This window comes from Ranitomeya variabilis, chromosome 2 (assembly GCF_051348905.1).
Source record: "Ranitomeya variabilis isolate aRanVar5 chromosome 2, aRanVar5.hap1, whole genome shotgun sequence".
Lineage (NCBI taxonomy): Eukaryota > Metazoa > Chordata > Amphibia > Anura > Dendrobatidae > Ranitomeya > Ranitomeya variabilis.
The window spans coordinates 950,014,386-950,041,401 of NC_135233.1; the positions used below are offsets into that span (position 1 = coordinate 950,014,386).

The 27,016-nt window shown below is 43.5% G+C and overlaps 1 protein-coding gene across 1 annotated transcript in view; it reads left to right on the forward strand.

The window, feature by feature from the left end:
- Positions 1–26,371, forward strand: part of IRS1 (insulin receptor substrate 1) — a 45,910-nt gene extending 19,539 nt beyond the window's left edge. Inside the window, exon 2 of the mRNA XM_077290778.1 lies at positions 25,028–26,371. Within this exon, the coding sequence (XP_077146893.1) occupies positions 25,028–25,032 (5 nt within the window). The 3' untranslated portion in view covers positions 25,033–26,371. The remainder of the gene's footprint in view (positions 1–25,027) is intronic.
- The last annotated feature ends 645 nt before the right edge of the window (positions 26,372–27,016 follow it).

A 27,016-nucleotide genomic window follows, 5' to 3' on the forward strand; every position in this document is an offset into this window, starting at 1 on the left:
TAATCTCCTGCATGGTGTCTCACATATTGTGTATTACTTGTAGGCACTCTTATGTCAATGTTACTAATGCGGCCTTCAGATGGGGCATAGTGAATGTAGTTTGTGTGGTCTTGTTACTTATGTCATATAGGTTTAAATGTGGAAGTTTTAGGATTCCTAAGATTCTGGCAGGACTTGTGTATCTTGTTTAAACAACCTCACTTCTTAAATTCTCATTGAGTATGAAAACACTAAGTATTTTACTACCCTCCACCCTTTCCAAACAGTCTGACCTTGAATTCCTAGACGGTATTACACATTTTCTGTGATTCGTGTCCTCGATTCATCTCAAACCTTGGCAGAAAGCAGTCTGGTCGCAGGCCAGTTTAGACACTCAAGGCTGAGATTAGGTTAGGGATATTGTAATGAAATTAATGGTGTATCAACCTGACACACTGACTTCGCTGGGCCCTAGAAACAGGTCTTGAACTGATAGACATCTTATCCTTCCCTTCCAAATACATTTTTCATCCAGCCATGTGTACTTACCGTACATAGCGGCCTGTGTCCTTTTTTCCATTTTTTGTTTAGTTTTGAAGCTTTCCACAAAAATGTACATAAAATCTAAAAACTATTGTGTACATATTTTACTGTATGTTATTTTTAGATACTTTTTTTAAAAATTTTTTTATCAGTTACCAACTTTACTGCTGCCTCCCTGGCTGATCTCTAGTGTGCAGTGCCCGTTGCCAAAAACTTTCCCCATTGCCATATTTACAAACCATGTCCTAAATAACAGATTGCTATCCCCTGAATTTGCAATTGGACGTCCAGGCTCTGTCAGAACTTCAGTTTTGGGAGGTTTCGGTAGGACCTGGGAGATGTGCAGACTCTATTAGCTGGAGAGATCTATCCATTTCCAGTAGGATCTGGAATCTTGGAGAGTTTGCAAGTACCGTATTCATTTTATGTGCCGTTTCCACACAGATTTGGTTTGTTTTTTTTTTAATAATTTGTAGTCTGGAATGCTTACTACAGTGGGCACTCTGGGACTGCACGTGACTACCTTGCCTGGTGGAACAATAAATTGCTCAGCTCAGCAATCAGGACCCCCATCTATCAGCCATTTGTGACATTAACCTTTAAATAATCCATATAGATGGAACTACCTTTTTTAAAAGTGCTTACAGTAAATCTACCTCCATGAGTCTAATAAATAATAATGGCAACTAACACCACTCGCATTCCAGGATGTAGGTATGTGTAGATATATATATATATATATATTATGGTCCACACTATGTATATGGTCTATGTATGTGTTACTACAGCTGCTTAACAGACTGATGTAATAACCATTTGTGCAATTGAGGTTCCAATATAGAAGCTCCGAGGGTCCAGATTATGTGATGAATGTGACGTTTGCCCTCTTATGAGCACATTGTGCCAAATTCTGTTTGTTGGCCGTAGCTGCTCCATTACAATGTTTTTAGCTATTGAGGAGCGCCTGCAATGCTCACCTACCAAGTAGTTAACCAGCTGTTCATCTCTGAAGACTTTTGAAGATGTAGCCAAGGATTGCTCCCCCCTGCAGAAGCCACAGTGACTTCATGGTGCTGCCGAGTGGCACTGCACAGGTGCCGGCAACTCTGGTCTCTTTTTCCAAGTATTCTTTACAGTTAATGAGGATTCTAATGATCACTTTGGTGTACTAGTGCATGCTTTCAGTAATGAGTCATTAAACTGTGTGCTTCATAGTAAACCATAGGCAGAAGCAGACAACCTGTGTCTGTCCGAGGGTGGGGAACAACAAGCTCCAGTTTGAATGCAAAAGGCAGCTTACCCGCAATAGAAAACCCATGGCTGTATTCAGACGTTACTGGTTTGCCTTGCCATCTAGGTGATAACTGCTCATTATGGGAGTAACTTTTGTGTTTTTTTTTGTTTGTTTGTTTTTTTCCCTCACCATGCACTGGCTGCAAAAATAAATGAAAAAAATTTGCAGCAAATATATTCCACACTGCAGATGAAAATAATCTGCAAAAAATGTCTGAGCACTTTAACTTATGCACAGAAAACCCTTTGTTTTAGCTCCATTTAATGACAATGAGGTTGATGACTTGCAGACCGGTGGGGGTCTAACTGCTAGATCCCCCATTGATCCCAATAAGGAGTTGGCCCCCCACTGGTCCGCAAGTTATCACCTTTCCTTTTGGATAGGTAATAACACTTAATGATGGCTGTACCACTTTTAAGCCCCTCAAAGGGCTCCCCTTTCTACCCTGACAGGTATTGTCAGGGACGATAAGGTCATGCACTGTGAATTTAAATGCCTGCTCCTTTGTGTCCCCAGGAGATAAGGCCCCCACAGAGGTGATTGTGAGAGGCTTATTGTGAGGGTCCACAGGCGGACTCGCTATATACTAGTCATTTGGTGCTCTTCCTACTAGCTGACCATGATGGAGACAGAACTGTGGCTAATGTGATCATTAGGTGCCCATACAGGATCATGTGACCGGCAGCATATCTGATAACGAGCTGATAGCAATGATCCAATCAGTCCGATCACCTAACAAGCATTTTGCTCATTTGTTTGGTGATTGTTGACATTTGTATGGGTGGATAATTAGGAGAGAGCGTTACAACACTCTTGCCCTCCAGTTTTCTGCACTATTAGGCTATGTTCACACTTTGCGGTTTTTGCTGCGGATCCGCAGCGGATTTGACGCTGCGGATCCGCAGCAGTTTTCCATGCAGGGTACAGTACAATGTTACCCTATGGAAAACAAAAACCGCTGTGCCCACATTGCGGAAAATCCCTTTAAAAACCGCGCAGAATTGCTGCGGAAAAAAAGGAGCATGTCACTTTCTGCGGATTCCGCAGCGGTTTTCAACATGCACCAATAGGAAAGTGCTGTTGGAAACCCACAGAGGAATCCGCAGAAGAAACCGCAGGAAAATCCGCAGTGAAAACTGCAGTGGTTTTGCACTGCGGTTTTTCCAAATCCGCAGCGGAAAAATCCGCAGCAAAATCTGCAAAGTGTGAACAAGCCCTTACTCTTCTTTTTCTCCTGAAGACACATGCATTGTCAGTGAGCTTTGCATGTGTGTGAGTTGGGAGGAACAGCTGTTGGTTAAATGTTTGGCTAAGGTGTATGATCATTTTTCGGTTCAGAATCTGTGCTGAAATACTTCTCAAACCCTAAACGTGGACACATTTGAGTCCCATTATCCTCCATATTTCACTCTTGCTCTTCCAGAGGTCCTGGAAGCTGACATGCTGAGTTGTTTGCCACGTTTTTTTTCTGCTTTCTTTTTCAGTACTATGTAGTCCAATACGACTGAGGGGAGTGAGAAAGAATAGTAACAGATGTGAATAGCAGATATGAATAATTTTGCATTCTAATGCAGATTAGCCAAGGTGGAGCTTCCCCGTAATGGAGGGGAGGGCAGCTTTTCAGGATGTGTATTAATGCAGCAAGTCTTCAGACTAGGCGTTTTAGAACATGACTATATTTTCCCCCCCCATCGCCTAGTAACTTGTGATCAAAATTGAGCATAATGTAATACAGTTGAACTGTACTGGAATTTAGACTGTAAACATCTTTCTGGAGAGCACATGTTTGGCTCCGTGTGTAGCCACGATGGCTGTGAGCTCGAAACCCCAAGAGGGCTTTACTTTTAAAATGTGTCCTCAAACGTGAGGTCACGCAGCTGATGGAAGTTCTGTGCGATCGGAAAACGATACGCGGGGAAAGCAGGGAGCAGCAAAGAATGTAATGGCTTTAGGCCACAGCTCACAGCTATCCGATAGCTCGCTCTCCGCCCCCACAAAGCTGGAGGTTTTAGCACAAACTGGATCTTCTGGAGAAAGCCTGTGAATGCCTGAGGAGGAGGCAGAGCGCTTTGTCGATAGGGGTTCCCATTGAGCCTTCCCTTATAGCCGATCACTGCTTAGGTCTATTCTTATTACACTGCTACCCCTTTAAAAAGAGCCCAATGCGAAGTTGAGAAGTGCAGTATGATCATCTCCTGGCACACATGGGGACGCATTGTACTGGTAGCCCAGCTGGCCAATTGTATGTTGATGTGCACCTTGACATTATCATTGTCTACTTAGTCATTGTAAATATGTGATTTATTAGCCTTGAGAGCTGCCAATACCCAGCCGCTGATACTGGATATCTATAGTTCCATTGTGCTGTATCACTCGTTTTTCTGTAGTTTCCATGTCCATTTCATTCACAAGGTGTATATACACTCGGTATGATGGAAAGTGAGCTCCTAAAGCCCCCCATACACAATTTTAGGACTGTTTTCACAGACTGACCAGGGGCACATAACGACCGCCAATAACTACATTTTTACCAGTCGGCGGTCGTTATGTTTTCTGTCTACACAGGCAGACCAATGTAAACAATGTGCACAAAGTGATGGATACTCTATCGTTCAGGCCGCCATAGTCGTTGGCAGTCAGTCTGGTTTACACAGGACGATGCGCAGGCGAGAATGATCATCTTCGGGAACAATGATCTTTTCTGCAGATCGAGTGTTTTGATCGTTCGAGTGATCAGCAGCTTACAAGGCAATATAATCATGAAACCAGCATTAACAACGTTCGTTCACAATTATCTTGCCCCTTTATGCTACCATCAACGGGTTCAGCTGACTGTGTATGGGGTCCCCGATCCTTACCTGGCAGATGATGTCGGGGGAGATAAGGATATGTCATGCCCAATTTTGGACTGCTGCCACCTCCAGAGTTTGCAGTGTCTAGAATATTGCCATCCATTACTGTGGCCAGTCAGGCCGCTTACATACATCTCGTCTGATTAATATGTACACTCCATTGCCTTTTCACAGTGATAAGACTGGTAGCCTTTTCTTTCCGTGCTGCTTGAAGCTCTGTGACTCTGGGTATTTGACGCGTGGCACAAACGGTGCTGTTATGCGGTTTTGCTTCTAATGTTTTTGGCACGCCTTTACGCTCTATTCTTCCCAGGGAAAATAAAGCTCTCAATGCTCTGCATACTTCTAAAGACTGTAAAACCACAAGATGATATAAAAGGAAGGCACTGAGAAAATGCAGCAATCTGAATGAAGAGACTAAAAATAGTCCGAAGCACAGAAAAACAAACAGCTTGAGAACGCTAGTGTCCGGCCCTGTGTTTAGAGGAATTTATCACAATTGCACCATATATTGCAGTTGCTCCTTCTTAAAGGGAATCTGGCAGCAGGTTTTGCTATGTAATCTGGGAGCTGTAGATGTAGGGTCAGAGACCCTGATTCCAGCGATGCGTCGCTTACTGGACTGCTGGGTGCAGGTTTGATAGAAGCCCTGTTTTCTCTGCTGTAAATGTAGCCATGGTCAGAATGCTGAGCTCTGTATCACCCTGCCCACACCCGTGATTGCAGCTTCCGGTGTACACTGTGCATTGTGAGCAAGCTGCCAATCAGTGGTGGGGGTGGGATTACACAGATTAGCTGGACTGCCTGGCACAGGACACCTAGTCCTACAGTGAAGATCTCCTGCTGATAAAACACTGATTGTATTGAAATTACAGCAGGCTACTGATCAAGTGACAAATCCCTGGAATCAGATGTTGCTAGACCCTTCATTCAGCAGCTACATTATCATTCCCGAGTCCTGCAATGGCCAGAAATTTGTGGGACTCCCTGTTAATACAAGATAAAACCTCTAATTTTGTAAATAGGTCACCATAATCCTCAAATCCCCCACTTAGCTAAAGGGCTACTGTTGTTGTGAATTCTGCTCTTGGGCTCCCTCCGTTGGTTGTAAGTGGTAGCGCTGCTGTCTCTGAATCGCAGCATTTATCAGGTGTGTTCACTTTTTGCAATTTTGACTGGGCTATTTAGTCTTGCTTCACCCTTTAGTCAGTGCCAGTTGTCCATTGTTCCTGGAGGATTCACATCCCTGCCTGGTCTCTTCTGCTTTGCAGTTCATTTCAACAAAGATAAGTTCTGGCCTTGATTTTTGCTGTTCACATGCTGTGGGCCTTATTGTTCAGTTCTTTTCCATGTTTTTGTCTTGTCCAGCTTGGTCTGTATAAGGATTTGTTTAGCCAAGCTGGTATCTCTGGAGATGCAGATATACCCTCCATATCTTTAGTTAGCTGTGGAGATTTTGTATTTTCTGTGGTGGATATTTTCTAGTGTTTTAACCCCTTCCCGACATTTGACGTACTATCCCGTCGAGGTGGGGTGGGCCCGTATGACCGCCGACGGGATAGTACGTCATAGCCGATCGGCCGCGCTCACGGGGGGAGCGCGGCCGATCGCGGCCGGGTGTCGGCTGCATATCGCAGCTGACATCCGGCACTATGTGCCAGGAGCGGTCACGGACCGCCCCCGGCACATTAACCCCCGGCACACCGCGATCAAACATGATCGCGATGTGCCGGCGATGCAGGGAAGCATCGCGCAGGGAGAGGGCTCCCTGCGGGCTTCCCTGAGCCCCCCGCAGCAACGCGATGTGATCGCGTTGCTGCGAGGGTCTTACCTCCCTCCCTGCCTGCTCCAGACCCGGATCCAAGATGGCCGCGGATCCGGGTCCTGCAGGGAGGGAGGTGGCTTCACAGACGCCTGCTCAGAGCAGGCACTGTGAAGCAGCCTGCACTTCTCGCAGATCGGTGATCTGTCGGAGTGCTATGCAAACTGGCAGATCACCGATCTGTATTGTCCCCCCCTGGGGCAAAGTAAAAAAGTAAAAAAAAAAATTTCCAAATGTGTAAAAAAAAAATAAAAAAAAATATTCCAAAATAATGAAAAAAAAAAATATTATTCCCATAAATACATTTCTTTATCTAAATTAAAAAAAAAAACAATAAAAGTACACATATTTAGTATCGCCACGTCCGTAACGACCCAACCTATAAAACTGCCACACTAGTTAACCCCTTCAGTAAACACCGTAAGAAAGAAAAAAAAAAAACGAGGCAAAAAACAACGCTTTATTACCATACCGCCGAACAAAAAGTGGAATAACACGCGATCAAAAAGACTGATATAAATATCCATGGTACCGCTGAAAACGTCATCTTGTCCCGCAAAAAACAAGCCGCCATACAGCATCATCAGCAAAAAAATAAAAAAGTTATAGTCCTGAGAATAAAGCGATACCAAAATAATTATTTTTTCTATAAAATAGTTTTTATCGTATAAAAGCGCCAAAACATAAAAAAATGATATAAATGAGGTATCGCTGTAATCGTACTGACCCGACGAATAAAACTGCTTTATCAATTTTACCAAACCCGGAACGGTATAAACGCCTCTCCCAAAAGAAATTCATGAATAGCAGGTTTTTGGTCATTCTGCCTCACAAAAATCGGAATAAAAAGCGATCAAAAACGGTCACGTGTCCGAAAATTTTACCAATAAAAACGTCAACTCGTCCCGCAAAAAACAAGACCTCACATGACTCTGTGGAGCAAATGTGGAAAAATTATAGGTCTCAAAATGTGGAGACGCAAAAACTTTTTTGCTATAAAAAGCGTCGCTGGTTTCACACTTGCGTTTTTGTCTGCAGCGTTTTTTGCACAAAAAAACGCATGCGTTTTTTCCCTATATTTAACATTGAAAACGCATGCGGTTTTTTTTGTACGCGTTTGGTCGCGTTTTCAAACGCATGCGGTTTTTTTCTGCATGCGTTCATTTTCAGAAATACAACCTGCAGTATTTTCTTGCGTTTTTAAGCACATGCGTTTGTTTGCGTTAAAAACGCATGCATTTTTATCGAAAAAAACAGAAAACACACTGAAAAGCCACCCACCACCATCAAGGTGATAGAGATCCAAACCCTAACCCTAACTCTACCCCTAACCTCACCCCTAACCGTTTAATGAACATTTTCTGACAGTCATAGTGCCACGTATTTCAGTGCCACGTATTTCAGTGCCATGTATTTCAGTGCCACGTATCACGTATTTCAGTGCCACGTGTTTCAGTGCCACGTATTTCAGTGCCACGTATCACGTATTTCAGTGCCACATATTTTAGTACCACGTATTTCAGTTGCACGTATTTCAGTTGCACGTATTTCAGTGCCACGTATTTCAGTGCCACGTATTTCAGTGCCACGTGTTTCAGTGCCACGTATTTAAGTGCCACGTATCACGTATTTCAGTGCCACGTATTTCAGTGCCACGTATTTCAGTGCCACGTATTTCAGTGCCACGTATTTCAGTGCCACGTATTTCAGTGCCACGTATTTCAGTGCCACGTATTTCAGTGCCACGTATTTCAGTGCCACGTATTTCAGTGCCACGTATTTAAGTGCCACATATCACATATTTCAGTGCCACTTATTTCAGTGCCACGTATTTCAGTGCCACTTATTTCAGTGCCACGTATTTCAGTGCCACGTATTTCAGTGCCACGTATTTCAGTGCCACGTATTTCAGTGCCACGTATTTCAGTGCCACGTATTTCAGTGCCACGTATTTCAGTGCCACGTATTTAAGTGCCACGTATCACGTATTTCAGTGCCACGTATTTCAGTGCCACGTATTTCAGTGCCACGTATTTCAGTGCCACGTATTTCAGTGCCACGTGTTTCAGTGCCACGTATTTAAGTGCCACGTATCACGTATTTCAGTGCCACGTATTTCAGTGCCACGTATTTCAGTGCCACGTATTTCAGTGCCACGTATTTCAGTCACGGTTAGGGTTAGGGTTAGGGGTAGGGTTAGGGTTAGGGCTAGGGTTGGAGGTAAAGTTAGGGTTGGGGCTAAAGTTAGGGTTGGGGCTAAAGTTAGGGTTAAGGTTTGGATTACATTTACGTTTGGATTAGGGTTGGGATTAGAATTATGGGTGTGTCAGGGCTAGGGGTGTTGTTAGGGTTACCGTTGGGATTAGGGTTAGGGGTGTGTTTGGGTTAGGGTTTCAGGTAGAATTGGGGGGTTTCCACTGTCCAGGCACATCAGGGGCTCTCCAAGCGCGACATGGCGTCCAATCTCAATTCCAGCCAATTCTGCGTTGAAAAAGTAAAACAGTGCTCCTTCCCTTCCGAGCTCTCCCGTGCGCCCAAAAAGGGGTTTACCCCAACATATGTGTTATCAGCGTACTCGGGACAAATTGAACAACAACTTCTGGGGTCCAAGTTCTCTTGTTATCCTTAGGAAAATAAAAATTTGGGGGGCTAAAAATCATTTTTGTGGGAAAAAAAAGATGTTTTATTTTCACGGCTCTGCATTATAAACTGTAGTGAAACACTTGGGGGTTCAAAGTTCTCACAACACATCTAGATAAGTTCCTTGGGAGGTCTAGTTTCCAATATGGGGTCACTTGTGGGGGGTTTGTACTGTTTGGGTACATCAGGGGCTCTGCAAATGCAACGTGACGCCTGCAGACCAATCCATTTAAGGCTGCATTCCAAATGGCGCTCCTTCCCTTCCGAGCTCTGTCATGCGCCCAAACAGTGGTTCCCCCCGACATATGGGGTATCAGCGTACTCAGGACAAATTGGACAACAACTTTTGGGGTCTAATTTATCCTGTTACCCTTGTGAAAATACAAAACTGGGGGCTAAAAAATCATTTTTGTGAAATAAAAAAAAGAATTTTTATTTTCACGGCTTTGCGCTATAAACTTTAGTGAAACACTTGAGGGTTCAAAGTTCTCAAAACACATCTAGATAAGTTCCTTGGGAGGTCTAGTTTCCAATATGGGGTCACTTGTGGGGGGTTTGTACTGTTTGGGTACATCAGGGGCTCTGCAAATGCAACGTGACGGCTGCTGACCAATCCATTTAAGTCTGCATTCCAAATGGCGCTCCTTCCCTTCCGAGCTCTGTCATGCGCCCAAACAGTGGTTCCCCCCCACATATGGGGTATCAGCGTACTCAGGACAAATTGGAAAACAAATTTTGGGGTCCAATTTATTCTGTTACCCTTGTAAAAATACAAAGCTGGGGGCTAAAAAATCATTTTTGAGAAAAAAAAAAAAAATTATTTTCACGGCTCTGCGTTACAATCTGTAGTGAAACACTTGGGGGTTCAAAGCTCTCAAAACACATCTAGATAAGTTCCTTAGGGGGTCTACTTTCCAAAATGGTGTCACTTGTAGGGAGTTTCAATGTTTAGGCACATCAGGGGCTCTCCAAACGCAACATGGCGTCCCATCTCAATTCCAGTCAATTTTGCATTGAAAAGTCAAATGGCGCTCCTTCCCTTCCAAGCTCTGCCATGCGCCCAAACAATGGTTTACACCCACATATGGGGTATCAGCGTACTCAGGACAAATTGCACAACATTTTTTGGGGTCCAATTTCTTCTCTTACCCTTGGGAAAATAAAAAATTGGGGGCGAAAAGATCATTTTTGTGAAAAAATATGATTTTTTATTTTTACGGCTCTGCATTATAAACTTCTGTGAAGCACTTGGTGGGTCAAAGTGCTCACCACACATCTAGATAAGTTCCTTAGGGGGTCTACTTTCCAAAATGGTGTCACTTGTAGGGAGTTTCAATGTTTAGGCACATCAGGGGCTCTCCAAACGCAACATGGCGTCCCATCTCAATTCCAGTCAATTTTGCATTGAAAAGTCAAATGGCGCTCCTTCCCTTCCAAGCTCTGCCATGCGCCTAAACAATGGTTTACACCCACATATGGGGTATCATCGTACTCAGGACAAATTGTACAACAACTTTGGGGGTCCATTTTCTCCTGTTACCCTTGGTAAAATAAAACAAATTGGAGCTGAAATAAATTTTGTGTGAAAAAAAGTTAAATGTTCATTTTTATTTAAACATTCCAAAAATTCCTGTGAAACACCTGAAGGGTTAATAAACTTCTTGAATGTGGTTTTGAGCACCTTGAGGGGTGCAGTTTTTAGAATGGTGTCACACTTGAGTATTTTCTATCATATAGACCCCTCAAAATGACTTCAAATGAGATGTGGTCCCTAAAAAAAATGGTGTTGTAAAAATGAGAAATTGCTGGTCAACTTTTAACCCTTATAACTCCGTCACAAAAAAAAATTTTGGTTCCAAAATTGTACTGATGTAAAGTAGACATGTGGGAAATGTTACTTATTAAGTATTTTGCGTGACATATGTCTGTGATTTAAGGGCACAAAAATTCAAAGTTGGAAAATTGCAAAATTTTCAAAATTTTCGCCAAATTTCCATTTTTTTCACAAATAAACGCAAGTTATATCGAATAAATTTTACCTTTAACATGAAGTACAATATGTCACGAGAAAACAATGTCAGAATCGCCAAGATCCGTCAAAGCGTTCCAGAGTTATAGCCTCATAAAGGGACAGTGGTCAGAATTGTAAAAATTGGCCCGGTCATTAACGTGCAAACCACCCTTGGGGGTGAAGGGGTTAATACTGACCTCATAGTACTCTGTCCTATCCTTTCTATTTAGCTAGAAGTGGCCTCCTTTGCTAAATTCTCATTTCAGTCTGTGTATGTTTTTTCCCTCTCCTCTCAGTCAATATTTGTGGGGGGCTGCCTATCCTTTGGGGATTTTCTCTGAGGCAAGATAGTTTTCCCTTTTCTATCTCTAAGGGTAATTAGTCCTCCGGCTGTGTCGAGATGTCTAGGGAGTGCTAGGTACATTCCACGGCTACTTCTAGTTGCAGTGTTAAGTTCAGGGTCTGCGGGCAGTACAGGTACCACCTTCTCCAGAGTACGTCTCATGCTGCTCTTAGGCAACCAGATCATAACAACTGTTTCATAAACCGATGGCACATACCCAGGATAGGAATGGTGGCGGCCTCGTCGTTGGCTCCCCTCCAAGCCTGACACTAGGAGTTGATCTGCAGTGCAACATTTTCGGTGGGGACTGTATCTAGCCCTACTCCATCTGATGAGGTTCCTCTGCACAGGGGTGACTGAGGCCCCTCTGCGACTGTGAAAGGACTAAGGCACCACCATTGTTTGGATCAGTTGGGGGTCACAAGATGGAACCACACTGATTGTAAAGCGATTGCATGCCCTATAAGGGTAGCCTTGTACCCCAATCCAACACACTAAATGTACCATTCTATTAATTTGTGTTGAAGATGAGAAAATGCCCGTTTGTTGTTCTTTGTGGTAACAGCGCGGAGGGATCACTTGGGGGAATTTGTTGAGTTAAAGACTTTGTATGGAATTAATTAGAAAATCTCTGTGCAGCTGCAACAATATCTTGTGCAGCGTGTAACGTGCGTTCTTAGACGGGCTGCTACTTTTTTCCACTCTGCTTCTGTCCTGTCTTCAGAACATATCTGTATCATATCTACGCACGATTTTGATTTATATTCCACGGTGCCTGTTTCAGCTACTAACTTTAGCTTCACATAAACAACACACATTGCAGCTTGGAGGTATTGGTTTTCATGGAGGCAGCAAGGCAGCGCTGAATATTCTGCTAGATTAGCCGATGGGAGCAGAGCTGGCTTCCCCGCTTTGCAGTTACTGTTACATTGTGAGACAGCAGCTTTTTGGGGTTGGCTCTAATGTATAAAGAATGGCACGAAGTTGTGCTCTTTCCCCCAAACTCTCCAAAGGGCCAAAAACGTATCCTCCCAGCCACATACGGAACAAATGGCTAGCAACCTCAGCCTTTGCATTTCTGAAGGCAACGACATTGGACCAAACCATCAAAAGCCTCCCAGTTATTGGCTCTGAGTGCACTTTATTTTTTAGGCTTCGTGGCTTCCGTTCATGGCAGATTACACTATTCTTTCCTTCTAAAGAACATGTTGAATAGATTATATATTGGCTATTATACATGTACATTGTGGTGTCCCTGTAGCTGGTAGATCACAGCATGGTGCCCACGGCTTTTCCATTTGCTACGTTGCAGCTAGGGTAGCAGTAGCTAGCAGCTCAGGGTGTCTGCTTCCACCTTTCCCTCTGCTAAAAGATGAGAAAAGTGAATATTGGCCAACATGACAGCTCCGTAAAATGGGTTGCAGCATTGGCAAATCTCCACGTCCCTCCCTGTGTGATGGCAGCTCTTAAGAGAAGGTTCCTTTTGAAGCATGCGGCACCTCTCAGCAGCGAGTTGCGGGCACGTGCCTGCCTGTTCTTGTGATCTCCCATTCATGGCTTTGGCTATAAAACGATGATCACATGCCGCAGCTTCATGGACCTGGGCTGGTGCTGCCTGTGTTCTCGGCACAATAGGAGACATCTGTTAATTAGTGCTTAATGTTTCAGAACATGTAGCATCTGTTGTGATTACGGGGCAAGGATGACGATCCGCATACATGTTCCTCATTACAGGGCTCGGCATCCTACGTGGTTTTAGCTTCTTTTCTTTCTGGATCAGGAAAGTTGCATTACATGATCTTTCTATGGCGCTGGTTCAGCAGGTTTTGCCAGTGGATGTGTTTCTTCGTTAATCGTGTCACAATGTGCTTCTTTTTAAGAGTTTTTACTTAAATAAAATACAGTACTGTGAAATGCAAGGCACCTAAGTGAACCGTTCCTTCTCATTCTGTAATCTACGACAACGTGAATTCTCCCTTTTCACAGAATACAACTAGGGCCTGTTCACAAGTTGCGTTTTTGCAGCATTTTATTTTCTTAAATGTACCAGTAAAGCGCCTCATGCACACGCCACTTATTTTTAACTTGCAGATTTGATCCATCAGAACTTTTTCTCAAACCTGCAACATGTCGATTCTTTTGGCGCTTTTGCAGCGTTTTTCACCCATTCAAATGAATAGGAAAAAAAACATCCAAAACGCGCATATTTTACAGTGTTTTTCCGGCCAACAATGTAGTGTTTGCAGCAGATGTTTCTGCCGCAAAAGCCAAACTGCAACTGCTGCACATAAATGTTATAGAAAACCTCTATCCTGGAGAATGTGTTAGTAACGATAATGGCTGGCCGTTTGCTCGCCTCGGCTTTTCAGTTGAAAACAATGCGGCTAGATGTTATTTTTCAGTCTATAGAAAAAAAAATATAAGTCTACATTGACTGTTTTTGGTGGTTTTGCGATGTTTGGCATTTTGAGGGGTTTATTTTTCTTCCCAGTTCCCATATAGGAGTCAAAATGGGGAAAACAAACACATTTTTAGGGTATACCACTTGAAGCCTGCCTTCAGTGGCAAATCTCTGCATCAAATGGGTACAGAATTTGCAATCGTAATTCCAACATTGAAGTCGCGCAAATTTAACACATATGGACTCTTTACATTACTGTAAAATCCATTGTGAAAATTCTCAACATAAGTTATGTCCAATCTGCAATGCTGCGCAATTAATGGTGCAGATTCTCACTGCAGTGTGTGGATTAGGGTTCATTAACCCCTTTACCCCAAAGGGTGGTTTGCACATTAATGACCAGGCCAATTTTTACAATTCTGACCACTGTCCCTTTATGAGGTTATAACTCTGGAACGCTTCAACGGATCCCGGTGATTCAGACATTGTTTTCTCGTGACATATTGTACTTCACGGTAGTGGTAAAATTTCTTTGATATTACCTGCGTTTATTTGTGAAAAAAATGGAAATTTGGCGAAAATTGTGAAAATTTCGCAATTTTCCAACTTTGAATTTTTATACAATTAAATCACAGAGATATGTCACACAAAATACTTAATAAGTAACATTTCCCACATGTCTACTTTACATCAGCACAATTTTGGAACCAACATTTTTTTTGTTAGGGAGTTATAAGGGTTAAAAGTTGACCAGCCATTTATCATTTTTACAACACCATTTATTTTTTTTTGGGACCCTATCTCATTTGAAGTCATTTTGAGGGGTCTATATGATAGAAAATAACCAAGTGTGACACCATTCTAAAAACTGCACCCCTCAAGGTACTCAAAACCACATTCAAGAAGTTTATTAACACTTCAGGTGTTTCACAGGAATTTTTGGAATGTTTAAATAAAAATGAAGATTTAACTTTTTTTCACAAAAAAATTACTTCAGCTCCAATTTGTTTTATTTTACCAAGGGTAACAGGATAAAATGGGCCCAGTAAGAGAAGAAATTGGGCCCCAAAAGTTGTTTTACAATTTGTCCTGAGTACGCTGATACCCCATATGTGGGGGTAAACCACTGTTTGGGCGCATGGGAGAGCTCAGAAGAGAAGGAGCTCCATTTGTCTTTTCAATGCAAAATTGACAGGAATTGAGATGGGACGCCATGTTGCGTTTAGAGAGCCACTGATGTGCCTAAACATTGAAACCCCCAGAAGTGACACCATTTTGGAAAGTAGACCCCCTAAGGAACTCATCTAGATGTGTTGTGAGAGCTTTGAACCCCCAAGTGTTACACTGCAGTTTATAATGCAGAGCCGTGAAAATAATAAAAAAAAATTTTTCCACAAAATATTTTTTAGCCCCCAGTTTTGTATTTTTCCAAGGGTAACAGTTGAAATTGGACTCCAAAAGTTGTCCAATTTGTCCTGAGTACGCTGATACCGTACTTTTATTGTTTTTTTTATTATTATTTAGATAAAGAAATGTATTTATAGGAACAATATATATTTTTTTTCTTTTGGAATTTTTGTTTAAATTTTATTTTACACATGTGAATATTTTTTTTTTTACACTATAACATTGCCCCGGGGGGGGGGGGGCGCGCATCATGTTAGTGTATGATCGCTGATCTGACACTTTGCTGTGCACTGTGTCAGATCGGTGATCTGACGTGCACAGCTCCAGGCTTCCCGGCGCCTGCTCTGAGCAGGCGCTGTGAAGCCACCTCCCTGCAGGACCCGGATGCAGTGGCCCTTTTGGATCCGGGCCTGATGCAGGGAGGAGGAGGTAAGGGACCCTCGGAGCAACGCCATCACATCGCGTTGCTCCGGGGGTCTCAGGGAAGCACGCAGGGAGCCCCCTCCCTGCGCGATGCTTCCCTATACCGCCGGAACACTGCGATCATGTTTGATCGCAGTGTGCCGGGGGTTAATGTGCCGGGGGCGGTCCGTGACCACTCCTGGCACATAGTGCCGGATGTCAGCTGCGATAGTCAGCTGACACTCGGCCGCGCTCTCCCCGTGAGTGCGGCCGATCGCATATGACGTACTATCCAGCCGGTGGTCATACGGGCTCACCCCACCTCGACGGGATAGTACGTCTAATGTCAGAAAGGGGTTAAATCTCATTGACCATGACGCAGGCAGCATCCCCATATATTAGAAAACTAAAAAAAAAATATATATATTTTTCTAAAGTGGTTGTGTAATCTTCCTTCATGTGCACACCGCTCCTCTGCCTCCCGGCTTCCTGCCTCGTGCACATTGACAGTTGTGAAAAGTGGAAAGGACATAATTACTGGCCGAGCAGATTCAGAGCTGCGCTTACAAGCTGTATAGCAAACTGCCTGCAAGCTCCTTACCTAGGTGACCAGCCACCTCTGATAGTCTACAGCAATGGTAAATTGGGTGACAAGCAGTAAACTAATGAAATTGAAAATCCCGAGGGTTTTGAGACAGGAGAGGATTTATAATAAGTACTGTAGTAAATTTCAAAGTTGTTTTTTTTTTTTTTTTCAAAAACTTTGCAAATTTACTAAATTTAAAAACTGAGAAAACTCATATTAAAAACTAAGTAAAATCATGGCATTCTTTACAGGTATTTTAAACTCTTGATGATAATTGTGATGGAGGCCATAACATAGCTATGTAGGAATTTTCCTCGTATTAAAATCCATTTTTTTTTCTTTTGTGTGCAGATCTTTCTTTTCACCACCTAAAAGTGTCAGTCTCCACTGTAGTTCTCACATTCAATTCACAGACAAGAAAACTGTGAAAGGGTGCTCAAATCATGACTTAATAGGAAACAGGTCAATTTAGGTTGAGCACTGCCTGTTCTAATCAGCATAATCGAGACTTCTCCCCGGCACGTGACACCGTAAGTAACTGATTTGTGCCACGGCTGCTCCGTCTATGTCACACATGGTTTCCTTTTTTTTCTTCTTGTGCCTAATTATAATTAATGAACAGTTATAGGATATTTCCTTCCCCCTCCACTTATCATACTTCTGAGTGGTTTAAAAATAATGCATCTGTCACACTTGCGAGGCCACATGCGTGCTGGTGCCAGAGTGCGTCATATTCGCCCAGCTGGCAGCATTCCAGTTCTAGGGCTCCGGGGAAGCATTGGCTGCTGCCCTCCCACCCTGCGCCTGCTTAATTCCTACGTAAACTCATCCCAAGAGCATGTCAGCGCCAAAGTCAAACCTAGGAAAGCCCTGTCTTGTGATATCCTTAGTGATTATACTCTGTCTAGTGCTGTGGGCTTCCTCATCTGTCGTGTAGCTCCGTCTTGTTGGCACCTCATCTCTTGTTTTACGCCCAGTATGGCAGGGAATAATCATCTTTACTTTTCTATTAACTTAAAAGCAATGTATGTTTCTAGCAAAGCAGATATGAGTGAGCCATATAGGTTGGGGGTTGGTGATGAACAGAAGCTTGTATTTCCTCTCCTCCTTCCTTTTGGTTTTTCTCTGTGCTGCAATTTCCTCCCAAGTACTGATATGTTATCTGATTCCTGAGGCGGTGATGTGCCTGTATGATAGGGAGACCAGGCTGTAAGCATCACTGCACGCTTTTGATAACTTTGTCGGGCTCTATTCACATCTCGCATTTCGACTGTTGATGGTATACATCGGGAGTGTTGTCCGATGTTTAACTTCAGTGTAACCATAGGCCCCCATCTATTTGCGCTACCTTTTGGCATACAGTATGCCTCAACATGCCTGACCATGTGAGATATATATATATATATATATACACACACAAATTTTAGTATACTCGCCTGCAGGGTGGTCCGGTCCGATGGGCGTCCCTGGTCTTCTTACGTTCCCCGTCTTCCTGCTTGCTTCGCATGGATGAAGCATGCACACAGTCTCCTCGGCATCGCGCTCCTGTGCAATGCTGTATATCAGCCCTGAAAGGCGGTGGCCATATCTTTAAGCTCTGTCTGTGTAGATCGGACATACACATTATCGGCAGGTATAGCCAACATTAGTCTGCTGTTTATAGGGGGGCTTTAGTCATTCCGTTTTTTACCACGCAATAAATATTTCCATGTCAAACATTGGCAAAACTTGTGTTATGTTGCTAAGAAAATCCCCGAAATCATAAACACCAGCATGTTAAACTAGTCTATATATAAGAATACTCCTGCAGGCTGCTTATTCCCAATGTGCCCGTCTACTGGAAAATTGGGTTAAAGGGAACCTGTCCCCAGGTTTTCCCAATATAAAGTATGACCCCCACCACTGAGGCCTCTTTTACAGCATTCTGGGAAGCTGTATGTAAGTGCCCAATCCCCTATGCAGGGCACAAAAAATACCATTTATTATACAGACATACAGTCTGGTCTGATGGGCGTCTCTGGTCTTGATTTGGCGGCGCCTCCTCTCGTCCCACAATCTCCATCCTCCTGCCCTGCTTCATGTGGCTGACTGGTCCTACATCATCCACACAGTGTCCCCCAATTTCTTTCCTGCGCAGGCGTACTTTGCTCTGCCCTTCTGAGGTTAGAAAGCACTATAGTGATCAGGCGCCTATTTTACTTCACCTGATCGCACTTTGGCCATTCTGGCACAAGCGCACTACAGTATTTTGTTCTGCCCTCGGCATGGCAGAGAGAAGTGCGCCTCCGGGGCAGCGTGATAGGGAGACACTGTGCATTACATATGACGTGTCATCCTAATAAAGCAAAGCAGGAGGACAGTGATTGTAGTAATAAAGGAAGTGCCAAATAAAGACCCGAGATGCCCATCGGATCAGACAGGACAGCAGTGTATGTGCCTATAATAAATGATCTACTATTGTAGAATGCTGTAAAGAGGCTTCACTTGATATTGGGAAAACCTGGTGACACATCCCCTTTAAGGGCATTGTACTACTTCAACTTTAATTATGTAATCACAGAACGGCTCAACCTTCATTAATGAAATACAACACGCTAACCAGAACCTAACCCCAAGTCATTATCGATCTGGTTTTATTTGCTAAACATTGCTTTCCTAGTGTTTAACAGTGTCTTCTCCCGTAATGAGCATGGATGGCCCAACCAACGTCAACCAGTTTCTGAGGCCTGAAACAAAATCACCTGCATCCAGAGGTGTAAGCCCGGGTACGGGGACACTGGTTTCGCGTCTTATTTGCGGCTATATTTCAGTCTATCCAGATCTAGTCCTGAATGTAGATTCTAGTCTTGGCACATTAACTTTTACTACTACAGGCGCTTTCTCTGTCACATGCCTACAGCCCCCCTTAAGCGTCTGCTTTGCTTTCTCGCTTACGTTACATATTTGGGCCATGAGAACGTTGATGATAAATGCGGTGATTTTCTGTAGCCGTTTGAGACCACGGAGTAATAAGAGTCTCTCATGACGTTCTTTTCCTCTGCATATTTTGGTCCTGGTACAAATACTTTTCAGATGTGAGTTACAGCGCCAGATGGCATTCAGGGACACCTAACGTGGGTCATTTGTGAGATTTGTATATATGGATCTGGCAGATTATTAATCAGTCGAGGGGTTGGTGGTCTCCCTGCTGACACACACAGTGATGTCATGTCATCGTTTTTGTAATTTTTAATTATTTGATGATGTGAAGTAATTTGGTGTAAGACTGCTGTCGGGAAATAAAACATTTATACTTTGACATATTCACTATGAATAACTATAATTGCCCCCACATGTCGGGCTGTCCTGTGCCACGCTGCGTCTCTGTGTCTTACATATGGTGAATGGGCGCAGTGGTGCTCCGGTGGGCTATTACTTGAGGCCATAATATACTGATCTTTCCAGTTTAGTTGTCTCGTCTCAATTATAATGATTGACCAGCACGTGATCTATTAACGCATTACAGAAACCATTGCGATGTACAATATCCGGTAATGGCTGTTGTTGCTAGGCACGGTTGCTAGGGAACACTGATTGTCCTAATTTGGCAGGGAGAGAGGTTTTCACACTTATGGCTGTGCGGTTCGATCTGATGGAAATGTCCATGCGATCCCCTTTCACTACCTTGATGACCATCATGGTACAACAGTAACAGCGTGGCTGCAGTAATGAGCCCATTAGAATATTCCAGTAGCTTGGTTGTTTTTTTTTTTTGTTTTTTTTTGCAGCCAGACAATTGTGAAGTGCTTGTGCGGCATTACAAAAACATTACTGATTCCATTGTGTGTGATACTTCTACCATACCATATTAATAAACCAGACCAACCCTATAGATAGGGCTTGGGATGTTTCGGGCAGCCATGCTTGTCGAATTCTGGTCAGACCCTTTCGGTCTGTATCAGATGTGTAGGTGGAATGTAAATAAGACAGTTTCCATTACTGACAGCAAGCGGAGATCCTAAAACTTAATCTTTTGAATCATAACGGTCTATAAAATCCAGTTAATTGCTGTGTAAGTGAAAGGGGATGTCCACGTTATAATCCCCTCCCTCATTTGCAGTGCTTGCTGATTTGTTGTTGCTCCCTGTCCCGGTACCCCCAGTATATTCTGCTGCCAGCCTGTATTTCATGGCAGCCTTACAAATGAATGGGCGTTCATGTAATACAACAATTGCCCAAATCCGCAAAAATGGGAGCTGCTTTCCCCTGTCTCACAGAACAGGTGACCCCCTTTGACGTTCATGGGACGAAAGGACCGTTGTTTTTCTCATAACAGTCATTTATCCACAATGTTGTGTGCCGTTTTGTGCTAAGCCTTCATTGTCTGGCAGATTGTGTGACCAAAATCCTAATTGTACGCCTCCTTTGCCTGCTGGAACGGCCGCGTTATTAGGCAGTGCCCAGAACAAGGCTTCCACATATGGAAACGGAACTTTAATGATCACTTTTGCAAGACTTTCAAAGATGGCTAGATGAAACCAGACATGACGTCTTTCCTCGTCCTCATTAGTTGTTTCTCTGAATTATGGGGCATAACAGGGATCTGGATTAAACATGCAAGAATGCTGAATGTATTCCTCCTAGGAACAGCCATCTACCAGCCTAAACATTGCATTATCTTAGCTCAGGAGGTTTCCCTCTGCATAGATTCATCTAGGTATAATAAGCGGAGTAAAGCACGAGAGCGTTCCGTGTATTCAACTATATGTAATGGAAGTAATAAAAAAAAGGAAAAATCATGCAAACAAAACCCTGGCAATATGGAGTAGATGCGGCAGTGTCTTGATTTGTCCGCAGGGGGCAGCCATATTGAAATGCTTGATATTTGCTTATCCTGTGTGAAACATTTTGATTTTGTTTTTATGTTTGCATGTCGTCACAGGATATGGTAAATCATTTAAGGTCTGGCACATTTTCCTTGTGCTTTTTCCAGAAATGCATACCAAACGCATTACATGGAAGTTTCTAGCCGTCTGGGATCCAGCGCTCCTAGCAGAAAGCAAATTTATCGACAGCTTTGCTATATATTTCACCTTGCAAAAGTTGCAAATGAGCCCAGCGCTAGGGTTTTGCACCTAGAGCCAACGATCAGCGAGGGGTTAAGGTACCGTCACACTAGGCGATATCGCCAGCGATCCGTGACGTTGCAGCGACCTGGATAGCGATATCGCTGTATTTGACACGCAGCAGCGATCTGGATCCCGCTGTGAAATTGCTGGTCGCTGCTAGAAGGTCTGCACTTTATTTGGTCGCTAGGTCGCCGTGTATCGCCGTGTTTGACAGCAAAAGCAAGGATACCAGCGATATTTTACACTGGTAACCAGGGTAAACATCGGGTTACTAAGCGCAGGGCCGCGCTTAGTAACCCGATGTTTACCCTGGTTACCAGCGTAAAAGTTAAAAAAACAAACAGCACATACTCACCAGCGCGTCCCCCAGCCTCTGCTTCCTGACACTGACTGAGCGCCGGCCCTAAACTGAAAGTGAAAGCACAGCGGTGACGTCACCGCTGTGCTGTTAGGGCCGGAGCTCAGTCAGTGTCAGGAAGCAGAGGCTGGGGGACGCGCTGGTGAGTATGTGCTGTTTGTTTTTTTAACTTTTACGCTGGTAACCAGGGTAAACATCGGGTTACTAAGCGCGGCCCTGCGCTTAGCAACCCGATGTTTACCCTGGTTACCCGGGGACCTCGGCATCGTTGGTCGCTGGAGAGCGGTCTGTGTGACAGCTCTCCAGCGACCAAACAGCGACGCTGCAGCGATCGGCATCGCTGTCGCTATCGCTGCAGCGTCGCTTAATGTGACGGTACCTTTATAGAGTTCATAGATTGCACTAGCATTTGAACTGCAAGCTAAGCATTGGCAACCTTGTTTAGCATGTGAGCAGCTTAAAAGATTTAGTAGATTCCTCCTTTGATGCTACAAGTTTCTCTGGAGCTCTATACAGAGACCACATAGTGTGGTCAGGAGGCACAGGGCCTGTAGCCCGTACCACTTGCAGAAAATCAGAAAAAAAAACTAGAATGGGAGAGCAACATGGACACTCCCTTAGACAGTGATCACATATGTTATAGCATGCGTTCAATGGCTCATCTGGGGCTTGCGTCTGAAAAACAGGATTTTGGCGTACGTGCTGATGGGGCCATTGACTACGATGATGCAGAAGGAGCCTCTGTGCATCATTTTCAGCCATATATGCCTATTGTTGGTGGGCACCAAGACGTGGTAGACTGCCATCTTGCTTCCAGACTCAACTAGGTGTATGCAGAGTGCAAAATGTTGGGTAATGTTGGGTAAGACGTGATGGGTACTAATATAATGTACCGTAAATGCATAAAGTGCAAAACTTTGCATCTTGATAAGCTCATTTGGTGAGCTGTGCTTGCAGACGTGGCAAGGAGTGAAGTGCAGCTAGCTCACCAGGTGGGCTATGCTGGCAGACGTGGCAAGGAGTGAAGTGCAGCTTCTAGCATAGTCTGAAATAATTGTCTCTGGCCCATAGCATGGATGATAATCCTTCCTATATATCTACAGAAGTAATTTCTTTTTTGGTAATGACAGTAATTTACCTTCAAAGGAAATAAGGTTTGTCAATCTCCTTGAAACACAAGACTGATGCCGAATCCCCCGTCATTGTAGCCTTCTTTTACTTGTTCCTCTTGCCAGGAAGGCTTGAGTAAGCTAGCAAAAATGTGCAGCCCAACCACAAAGCTGCATTATCGGGGACTCCAGCTATGGCTGGCGGTAAGTAGGAAATAGATTAAATGCAGGTTTCCCCTGCTCCTAAGCTGCCAGCGCTGATGTCAGTGACATTAAATGATCCTGCGCTGAGCTCACTGTAGCCCGAGATCCCCTGCACTAGGCCATTTGTGTGGAGCTTTGCTTTATAGGTTGTTAAGGAAATACTGACTGTTGTTGATGAGAAACAATGGTGAGCCCAGACACAGATCTCAGCTCGGCGTTCAGCACTCGCCGTCTCTTCCCCTGATAAGTCCATGATGAGCGGCACAGACTGCATTCATTGCATCATGTGGAAATCTTGAGGGTTTTTTTCTGACACATTTGTGGATGTTTAAAAAGACATAAAATGACTATTCTATTTCTAATATGTGCAAAAGAAACCTGCGTTACTGTGTGTGATAGATGTTCCTTCATCACCTGTAACACCGTGGTATAATCGTAGCAATATCCTGCACCATCGGGGCGCTCTCCTTTTTTCTTTATAAAAGCCTCCAGCTGTCACTTGCCAGAATTATGTTGTGTTTTTTTTACCAGGTGTAAATTGGGCTAGTCTCCTGAATCTGGCTGTGTCTTTTTCTTTTTCTCTGCCTCTCCATTTTTTTTTTTTTTTCGATACAGCTCCTTTTCAGTGTATATACATCTAGTCTTCTTGTCCAAGTGGGTGTAATCATCAACACAGTTTTGAAATCCACACTCTAGTCTGACAGACTCCCCCTTACCCTGGCCATAGAAACTAATATGGATGAACAAATCGAGGGTAGCTCCACATGTGGTGAGTTGGCAGCATGTGTCGCATTCAGATGTGACGGATTCGCCACAGATTTCCCCAGTCATTGACTGAGATGAAATCTGTGGTGAACATCCATTAGATAAATGGACATGCTGCAATTGCTAGAATCCATGTCACTTGCCTGTAATTAGAGATCAGCTAATTTGATCAGGTCCCTGCTTATTCGGCAAGCTATAGCGCTTACCAAAGAAGCTGCAGCGGGAACCTGGATTGCTCCGGCTGATCAGCTGTCCGGCTCCACAGCTGCATGTGTTGCGGCTGTGTCACAGTCACAACACATTCATGGAGAGCCCAACAAACTGGTTCTCCATGCATGTGCCGTGTTTGTCCCACAGCCGCGACACATGCAGCTCTGGAGCCAAACAGCTGATCAGCCGGAGCAATCCAGGAAGCCGGGTTCCCTCTGCAGCTTATTCGGTAAGCGCTATAGCTTGCCGAATAAGCCCTGACCCAATAAAATTCGCTCATCTCTGTGATCCTCTGTGGATTTAACTTGACTGAATCTGCAGGTAAAATCCACAGCACTTCCATCATGTGCAGATCTACTGTAAGGTCAGGTTCACACGTTCAGTATTTGGTCAGTATTTCACATCCGTATTTGTAAACCAAAACCAGGAGTGGAACAATCGGAGGAAAAGTAAAACAGAAACACGTCACCACTTCTGTATTTGGTCAGTATTTATAAGCCAAAACCAGGAGTAGGTGAACAATGCAGAACGTGTGAACATGGCCTAAAGAGGTTTTCTATCAAGTTGATAAACTGAACCATGATAATGAAGGATCTCTGTCAGCAAAATGGTGACAATGTACATCAGTGTTTCCCAAACTCCAGTCCTCACGGACCCCACAAGTCAAGTTCTCAGGATTTCCTTAGTATTGCACAGGTGGTGGAAGTTTCATCAATCCCTCAGGAATTCTCTCTGTGCAACACTATGGAAATCCTGAAAACATGACCTGTGGGGTCCGTGAGGACTGGAGTTTGGGAAACACTGATGTACATAGTCACTCTCCCATCATTATGATCGGGTGATGAAGAAGGACTTGGACATCCCATTTTTTTATATATATATTTTGTTTTTGCTTGTCATTCACTTTTTGTTCCTGTTTTATTGAAGTTGATGATGTTCCTTGAATGGTAAATTAATATATTCATATTAGTGTATTTTCTTTTCTTTCTCCAGAATAACAACCTCTACAACCTCAGCAAGATACCCGTTCAATCTCAAGGGATTATGGACTCTCAGTAGCCTCCACACATCACAACCAGGACCTCACATCCTCCTCTTCAATAAATGGTACGCTGCATCCACTTCACTTTGTTTACTACACACGCAAACCTCAGGAGTCAGCTGACTGAACCGCACCTTCTCTGTTGTGCCAAGCAAAAAGCACTGTGACGTCTGGACAGAAGCAATCTGCTCCTTCTTCTACATCCGTGGAGACCACCTCAGTGATCCGATCGTCCCCGCACCTGCTCACGGTGCGCCCGGACTTGCATCCTCGCACATTGTTCTCAATTCATTCAATTTAATTTGCTGCTGAAAATTTCAAGAAAGAAAAACTGTATTACAAATCATTGGTGTAAATTATTAAGTACGAGAAAAAAAAAACTGTTAATAATGATTGATGAGAATTAAATATTTAACATAGGTTTTGATTTATACAATTTTTTTTTTTTAGAGCCCATTTTTACTTGGGCATTTGAGGTATTCTGTTATAAACAGACTTTGGATAATTGATTGCTAAAATATGGCTAATAAAATAAGTAGGGTACTATTCTCCTTTCTAAGAAACAAAGCAGGTCCTAGATTGTAAGGACTCTTTATTTTGGGTCCTTTATTTAGCTTCACGTGTAATATAAGTGTATGTAAAAAAAAATATATATATACATCCGCACTCCCAGCAGTGACGTGCTTTAACTCCTTCTGTGCCAGATAGGGCCATGGTTTTTCTAAGATATTTTATCAGAACTGATGACCCTAAACATGCTACTCACAGGTGTAAAAGATTTAAAAAATATACACAGACTTTTTTTTTGTTTTGTTTTTTTCACTGCACAGGTACAAGAAAATATAAATATGAAATCTAGAGTCTTCCATTGTATATAATGTAAAAGAAATAAATAAACATGAAATAATAAAAAAAAAAAATTAAAAGGGAATAAAATTGAAATTTGGCTGAACTCTTTAAATTAAACTCCCTGGAATGAGCAATGTGGTTGTTTGTAAATTCTGGAAAATCTTTCTATATGTAATAAACTAGATACTGTTTAATTTTTTTTTGGTACATGCTTTGTATGTTTATTTTCTTAAAGTATAAGCATTTGTTATATGTACAAAGTTGAAACCATTGATACAGAAGTAAAGGTGCTCATACCATTTATAGAGCGGTCAACAGCAACCTCTCTCGAATGTCCATACACATGAGCGTTAGGCTGAGGCTTCATGTCTTGTGAGTAGCTGGAGAGTCGCTTCTGGACTTTTGTGGTAGCAGATTATATGCCTGATTAGACATTTTAATTCACAATATCCGATCCTCTTCTTCCCTGATATTTGTCAAGGGAAAGTAGGGAGGTTCCGTCACATCAGATGTTGTCTTATAACGTTAACCCCTTAACGACCGCCGATACGCTTTTTAACGGCAGCAGTTAATGGCACTTATGCCTCAGTGCCACTGTTTAATGGCCCTGAGAAATAAGTGTATAGCGCTCCCCAGAGTTGGATTTTCTCTGGGATCTCGGCTACCGCGTGTAACTGAAACCCGGAGAGCATGATTCGGGTCGGTTTTTACCGACCTGTGTCTTGTGATCGCCGTTATTAGCGGAATAACGGCAATCACAAAAAAAAGGTCAGATTTCCTGTATAATTTCTCTCTCCTCTGATGTGGTTGCATATCGCGATGTGCCGGCGGTGCAGGGAAGCATCGCGCAGGGAGGGGGCTCCCTGCGGGCTTCCCTGAGCCCCCCGCAGCAACGCGATGTGATCGCGTTGCTGCGAGGGTCTTACCTCCCTCCCTGCCTGCTCCAGACCCGGATCCAAGATGGCCGCGGATCCGGGTCCTGCAGGGAGGGAGGTGGCTTCACAGAAGCCTGCTCAGAACAGGCACTGTGAAGCAGCCTGCACTTCTCGCAGATCGGTGATCTGTCAGAGTGCTATGCAAACTGACAGATC